Source organism: Lolium rigidum, chromosome 3 (genome assembly GCF_022539505.1).
Source record: "Lolium rigidum isolate FL_2022 chromosome 3, APGP_CSIRO_Lrig_0.1, whole genome shotgun sequence".
In the NCBI taxonomy this organism is placed as follows: Eukaryota; Viridiplantae; Streptophyta; class Magnoliopsida; order Poales; family Poaceae; genus Lolium; species Lolium rigidum.
This window is the reverse complement of record NC_061510.1, coordinates 157,872,270-157,880,206: the sequence shown is the minus strand read 5'-3', so window position 1 is coordinate 157,880,206 and position 7,937 is coordinate 157,872,270. Positions and strand designations below refer to the sequence as shown.

The window sequence follows — 7,937 nt, the reverse complement described above, 5'->3', positions numbered from 1 at the left end:
GTGACAATGGAAGGACTCAAGATCGAGTTTCAAATAGCTACATCTGAGGTACCAGGCTCCCAATGGTGGTATATGCAGAGGGTGGGACCTTGCCCGTCGAATAACCACTTTAAGATTTGTCATTTCACATGTTCCCTTCAATGTGATGTGGAGCTGAACGAATTGCACACATCAAGCCATCTAGGTTGTATTTATCTGTAAATTTTGCGTAGGAGCTGAACTTGGAACTTGTTATTCCTGATGTATTATCATAGTGTAAAGAAACATGGATTCCTGCGGCACAGAAATGATTTCTGCAATTGATGTCCACATACAATGCATGCACTTATAAAATTGATGTTTCATGCAGTTTATAAATTTCTCACATGTTGGTTGTATCATACTTTCAGGTTGTTCCTGAGATGGCTGCGAATGTAGTTCGTTTGTGAAAGGATGAATTGATTTCGTGGTTGATCAGTTCAGAGCTTTGCTCTCGGCATACCTCCATAACGATTATGAATTTCAGCAAATTAAAGTTGACATCAACAGATTCATTCTCATATTGGATACCCATATGTTTTTAAATGGGCCAAGCCCAAGGCTGTATCACGCCAGGCATTAGAAATAATGTTGCAGCGATTTAAATAATAATGGGGAAGTTCACCATGCGTCTGCTGCTCGCCGACCCGGACCTGCCCTAGCGTGCTTCCTATCACCTGCATCATCCCGCTGGTCGGGCGGCGCTCCACCTCTCTAGGCGTGGGTCCGCTAAGATGGCGGCGGCAGCACCAACGATGAGCATGTCGACCAGGTGCTCATCGCGGGGATCAAGTTGCTGCGCCACCTCCTGGGGAAGCCGCTGGCCTCGGCGGTGGATGCCGGGTTTGACCCACTCCTCTAACTCCACCACTTTCTCGACACCATCCGCTCCCTCAGCCTCGTGCGATTATTTTGAGTATATCCTGATTTTAGCGTAGTGGTAATCCAACAAGCAAGAGGGAGGGCAACAACTAGATCGATCGGAGGGAATTTCATCATAGAATTTGGAATTTTAGATCTCCAAATAAAAATGGTTCTTTCCTATTCTTGGCGTTAAATTGTTAATCAAAATTTTATTCCTAGCAACAACGGTTTCACTTGTAGAGTCAATTCCTAGCCCCTACTCTTGTCACAGGATGGTACTGAAGAATATTTGAAATTTTGCTTTCTTTTGAATTAACTTTTTTCTGGAGAAACAGACGCTTTTTTTCACACCTTAGTAACCACTTCCTATGAAGGGCTCAACCCCGAGCTGAAGGGATCGACTGCAACAAGAAGAAGAAGTGCAAGATGGCCAAGAGTGACACGAAGCTCATCAGATCTGGCCAATAAGAGCCGGAAGCAGGGGCGTATTTCCATGTACTATCGAGCTTATGGTACAAACGATTGGTTTGGTTATCATGTAGCAGCAGTTGTAAGATTAACCTATCACATGTTGAACCAATATTAGTAGTTCACGAACAAAATCTCATCCTAGCTTGTGTGATAGCTAAGATCAGTTGGTGCTTTTGTTAATATTAATTCAGTATATATTTGTCCAACTTCAGATTGTTGATTATAGATAGTGACTTCTTTGTTGTTGGAACGGGCTTAGTCCAATTGGCCATGATGTGCAATATTTGTTTTCTCCACTAAAGAGTTCTTTAAATTCTTTAGAATATAGCTATTTAATTAAGGAAATAACTTATGTGTCATAATCAAATATGTTTGGTTTTTATCTATATTTGTAAAGGAAATCATTTTATATTTTTTAAACATAGTTTTTGCCATATGGAGTATTAGCATATTAATTCTGTAGGGATAGATGGAATCACAGAAGGAATAGGAAGTTGCGTTCATATTTTTTGTGGCAAGCTCATAGGCTTTCATGTTATGTTTGCCATGTCAGTGCTGGTGCAGTTACAACAAGGATGACAACAAATAGCTTGGTATTTTAATTTCAGATTTAAGTTAACGAGGCCGTATTAGAAGTCCCATCATTTCACATGTTTGATGCTCCCACTGCTGCAAACAAAAATATTGCCATGCAGAGCTCGAATTGGTTTATTATAGGTAATAAGATTGAAAAGGTATATTCCTAGACTGAGTATATTTGACTACAGAGCACACATGATTGTCTGCAATGACACTCTTTCGTCACAAGACAAGTGTTTACATAGTTTACGTTAGTGAGAATGCATGGGTTGTTCTTGCTTGGAAAATTATATTTATCTGACTTTTGGCCAGTGTTATTTTGTAGTGGTCACCAAATAGAACATATATCAAGAGATATCCTAAGGTGAAAACAAGTGTTCATGATGTTATATTCAAACTTTCCAATGACGTGAACCAACTTGAACTTTTTTCAATAAGAAATATTTCTTTTGCTTGTAGCTTCCTTGATAATAATTATGTTTTCTTTAACCTAGAAAACACCCCAGTGAATAAACCTCCATGAATAGACACTACTTTGCCTCTTGCAATGTATTTCTCCATAAAATTAAATTACTTATGCACTGTTTATTCCTATCATTACATAAATGTGTTTCTGCTTGGGAAAATACACGATTCTATGAAGAAGCACTAACTTGGATTTTTTTCGGAAATGACATAGATTTTACATCTGTGGTAAGAAAATAAGGCGTACGGGCATTCAACTACCATGTATAAAAATGCAAGGATTTATCCATTAGGCTATTCTATTTTTTTTTAGTCATGTGCAAACATATTTAGATGCCTCTAGGCCAGAATTTTGTTGAACCACTTATTTATTTATTTATTTTCAGGGTGTAGTACTTCTACATTTTTGATCGATTGCAAAAATGATGGTGCATTGTACTCTCCAATTCTTTAGTTCCATAGCAGTTGAGTTAGATTCACTGATGTACAAAAATACAAAGCAATACTTCTTTTTCGAGAACTAAGTAGAGAATGGTCAATATCTACTTCAATCTGGATCATGAACTGTGATTCTGTGAACATGATGAATCTGGATTTGGGATTGGTGCCATTTTTATGTGATATTCAAGGATGCAGGTTTGTAGATGACACATTAAATTCAAGCACTTTTTCTTATTGTGACAGCCCATTATAGATGGATCATTAAGGGTCTTGTGTTTATTATGGTAGGCAACCCACACTGATGGCATTTTTGTTTCCCTGTAAGTTGAGTTTTGCACACAGATCGACATGGAGCTGTAGCAGTGGAGCTGAAGGTAGATTTGAGTGGCAGGGAGGCATGATTTAAGGTACCAGCGAATATTTTCATATGTACTGCCATTTGCTGTCAGGGTGATCAAATCCACCCAGGTATATTTGTTTGAATTATTAAAGATGATGGGGCAACTATGCAGCTGAGCTGGTCCATGTTGAGTCAGAAGTACAACTTGAGCGGCTGGTGTGTATGTATTGCCTAGACTTTGTTGTTAGTAGTGTATTCCAAGATCAATTTTTCCGATAACTATATGTTGTGTCTATGCATTTTTTCCAGAGTATCAACTATAGGATGACACATCATTTTTTTCAGAGCCGCCAAAGGCGATCGGGTTGGGTGTTGCTTCCTAAGAGATGTTGATGTTTGTGGGTCTCGAATTGCAGAACTGTAAGAATCTGTCTTGTTAAGGCCTATGAAATTAGGTTTTGTTATGACGGTGCCTATGCAATTAGGTTTTGTTATGTCGGTACAAGAAATAGTTGCAGCTTACATTCAGCGGCGCCGTGTAATGTATCAGTGGTAAACTAAACATGCAATATATTGGTGTTCAGGGCTTCATAGCACGATCCACAGGCCCTCCATTGCCTCAGCTTTTGTTCGAAACTTTAGGAGTTGGCAACATTTTATCCTCCGTTCGTACCCTTTTTCTTGGTTTCCATGGTCATCCTCTTTTGGAGCGGTCAAAGAATTGTTGCCTAAAAAAATTTAGCATCCGCACCACCAGCTTGCGGATGAAGTTTTTTTTACCCCAACCATTATTGAAGATTTGCTAAACCCCTTTTGTATGTTTGACACAAAAGGCTACGATTCAGGGTTGTCTCCGGATATTTCTGAATATCAAACTGTTGTTTGGACTAATCAGAAAAGAAGTATTCCTTTCGGGTAAACTTGTGTTTGCGGCACCCATGTCTTGTGAGACAATAATACATCCAAAAGGAGATGTTGTTGAGTTGACAATTATGACGGCCAGAACACAGGTGTGGGTCTTAACGTGGAAGAGTAGCAAGAAGACCTAGAACTTGAAACCACGCAGAAGCACAACAATGATGTCTTGTTATTGCGTTCGGTATTATCATGATGTAGTAATTATTATATCCTTATTTTATTTTAAATTTTCATAGTGACTTGTGAATTGTATATGTGCGTTGAGAAATTAAATTTGAGAACCCGTAGCAACGCACGGGCATTTGTACTAGTATCTACCTAAACTGGAGACATCATTTGGAATATTAACGTAATATGCTCTCCTAGCTGTCTATGGACCTGTATTGAACGTATGAACTTTTGATCTAGGGCGGATCCGTCCATTGGCGGATCATGTTGGTTTCCTGCTAACGTATCCGGCTCAATGGTAGTTCGTGTAGGGCTTGTTCCGGCAAATCTAGCGGAATTGCTAGCTTCGCAGATGAAGAGGTGGATTCCACCGATTATGGCAATGGAACAATGGACAGCGTTCTCCTCGCCAGAATCCAGCACGCGTCATTGGGGGCAATATGGTAGTTACCGGTGTAGACGACGCGTCCGACGGCGACAGTGTCACCGATGCCTGCGAAGGCGGATCCCACCCGTATCCGGCCTCCCGACGCAGTTGGGCCCACGGTCCCAACTGTCGTTGCGTATTCGATGGTACTTCACTGAGGGGAGCCTCACGGAGGGGAGATAGAGGGGGAGCCATGGGGCGAGGAGTAATTGGTACGGGGATACACGAGTTACCCAACATCGGAAATCTCACGATAGTGGCAAGGCTCTACTGCTAGAATAATCAAGCAACAAGTGCAAGATTACAATAAGTTGTTTCATGCCTCTAGGGATCCCATGATTTGGCTTATAAAGACACCCGGATCTAGGGTTACACTGGTAGAGATCTATCCGGATACAACTAAGTCTAGGTTAATCTAAGTTATCCTATCGTGCACGTCACGGATCCGATCGACATGTACTATGGGTCGGATCCGGTTACTCGTCTCCAGGCTAGACTCCTCCATCTTGGTTTTCCAACAACTAGGTTGTCCGGTTAGATCTAGGCATTACCACCATCTGTGGATCATCAAGTATACCTAGTTGGTCTATCCAGAACAAACGGTAAGAGGCTGATGTATGGGATCCACTTAGTGCCACATCAACAAATACGTATTTCGAAGGTCGGTGACCGTACCGATTTCGCACTTCAACTTCTGGTACCATAGATGTATTTTACTCGTATAATAATTAATAATGGAAACAAAAGAAGATAAAATGTAGTATATTCAGTTACAGACATGATGCTCACGGCCAGTACGTACTTATGGTATGCTCAGCTCGCATTCCACACGCTACTAACTGTCGGCCGGTTTGCACGGGCAGCCGTGGCCCACGTATGTATTACGAACGGATGCGCGTCAGGTTAACTTTAACGTCATCAGCTGACTCAAAACCTAGCTAGCGATCACAAGTGCCAAATGAATTTGGTCAAGAGACGACGCAATTACAATGTGTGCTCTCCGCTTGTGACGCTTCCTGGAGCTAGCGTACGTACGTACGTCTCACCTGCTAAAAGCTTGCACCGCCCTTCTTTCACCAAAGATTAATTTGTTAGTTAAATGCCCGCGCGTGCCCTTAACAAACTAAGTGTCCTCGCAGGAAATTTCTCACACGTCAACCACTTTAATTTGTCTCTGTCAAGAAACCCTAAACGGATTTGAAGAACACAAAGCACACACATGCATACACACCGTCAAGCGAAATGTTCTTTAGCGACCTGACCCCTCAACGACCGGAAAATGTTGCGTCTCCATCCTGCAATTGGTGGATTATGTTTTAGAAAACTGAAACGATGGAAACATGGAGCTGGCTGCATCAATCAGCTCTAGCTTAGAGGTATGATCGACCCAGTCATGCCAGTCAGGGTCAACCGCGTGTAGCCATCAGGGTTAGTGAACAACCGTTTGTTACTTTCTGTGTATAAAAATCATGTATCATCGGCCTTTTCGGTGCCACTGGGTCTGGGTGACAGGAGTACTTAATTTGATCGAACTGGATGAAGATTGGTAGCAACAACCCGCAGAATAGTAACGTTCCAACAAACCAAAAGCTCACGAATTCTCTTCCAGGCACAGCACATGGCAGCATATATGTATTTTTGGCAAAGCCCGGTCTTCTAATGCCCACCTATATAAGTAGCTTCCTACTCGAGCTATAGCATCAGCCATTCGACCTCCACCGATCGATCACCTCAGTCTTCTATATCTAATTCCAATCTTAGTCAAGCTAGCTTCAACAATGGCGGCTGGTGCTGCAAAGCTGAACGTTTTGCTGGCTTGTGCCTTGTTGCTCCTCGCTGTAGGGTGCAAGGCCAGCCCTTACTGGCCACTGGAGATTGGGTTTTACCACGATAAGTGCCCCCAAGCAGAGTCCGTCGTCAAGGGCGTCATGGAGTATGCCATCTCCAAGAACCCCGGAAATGGCGCCGCCATGATCCGCATGCTCTTCCACGACTGCTTTGTCGAGGTACTAACCTTTTCGCTTTTTATTCTGATTATAGTACTGCAGGTTTTAGACATTTACTATTTAGTTGCAGATATTTAGTGTGCAAGAAAACGTATTTGCAGACAGATGGTATAGTATTATGGTAGGCGGACTTGATTAAATTTCTGATGAATGGTGGTTTAGGGTTGCGATGCGTCCATCTTCCTCGACCCGACACCGTTCAGCCCTACGCCAGAGAAGCTCAGCCCCCCGAACGACCCATCCGTGCGCGGCTTTGAGCTCATCGACGCGATCAAGGAGGCCGTGGAGGCGGTCTGCCCGGGTGTCGTCTCCTGCGCCGACATCCTCGCCTTCGCTGCCCGCGACGCATCCTGCATCCTCAGCAAAGGCACCGTCGCCTTCGACATGCCATCCGGCCGCCGCGACGGCACCTTCTCCAACGCCTCGGAGCCTCTCAAGTTTTTGGTCCCACCCACGTCCAACCTCAGCGATCTCCTTGACAGCTTCGTCGTCAAGGGACTCAACGCCGAGGATCTCGTCATCCTCTCCGGCGCGCACACCATCGGGCGCTCCCACTGCTCTTCCTTCGTGTCCGATCGCCTCAATACCCCCTCCGACATCAACGGCGCCCTCGCTTGGTTCCTTCGGAGCCAGTGCCCCGCCGACGCTACCCCCGGCGGCAACGACCCGGTGGTGATGCAGGACATGGTGACGCCCAATGTTCTCGACAGGCAGTACTACAAGAACGTGTTGTCGCACACGGTGCTCTTCACCTCCGACGCCGCGCTACTCACATCGGAGGAGACGGCGAGGATGGTGGAGGACAACGCCAACATTCCTGGGTGGTGGGAGGGCAGGTTCGCCAAGTCCATGGTGAAGATGGCCGGCGTCGAGGTCAAGACCGGCGACCAGGGCCAGATCAGGAAGAACTGCCGGGCAATCAACTACCACTAGTAGTATGGTTCCCGTACACGCGCATGCATGCATGGTGAAGGGATCACTCGGCGTCTTTGTTTCAGCGATCCTGCAAGCGAGTTCACATGTTCTAATTTGGCGATTCTTTCACCGCGCTCTATTTCTTAGCATTCGTTCATCATTGTTGTCTTTCCTTCGGTTGTTCCTTTAGTTCACGTTCTCGCCACCGAGTGGACTGTTCCCGTGTGGGGTTGAACATGTGTAACTGTGAATCAGTGTTATTTGTATATGGAATAATAAATTGCTTCATGCCCCATATGTTTCGAAACAAGAGAAAATGACAAAA

At 44.0% G+C, this 7,937-nt stretch overlaps 1 protein-coding gene across 1 annotated transcript; it reads left to right on the top strand.

The window, feature by feature from the left end:
• Positions 1-6,469: 6,469 nt before the first annotated feature.
• Positions 6,470-7,630, top strand: LOC124698497 (peroxidase 2-like). The gene is made up of 2 exons (XM_047230979.1): positions 6,470-6,697; positions 6,860-7,630. Exons 1-2 carry the CDS (start codon positions 6,470-6,472, stop codon positions 7,628-7,630), a joined length of 999 nt encoding a protein of 332 aa, XP_047086935.1.
• Positions 7,631-7,937: the final 307 nt, after the last annotated feature.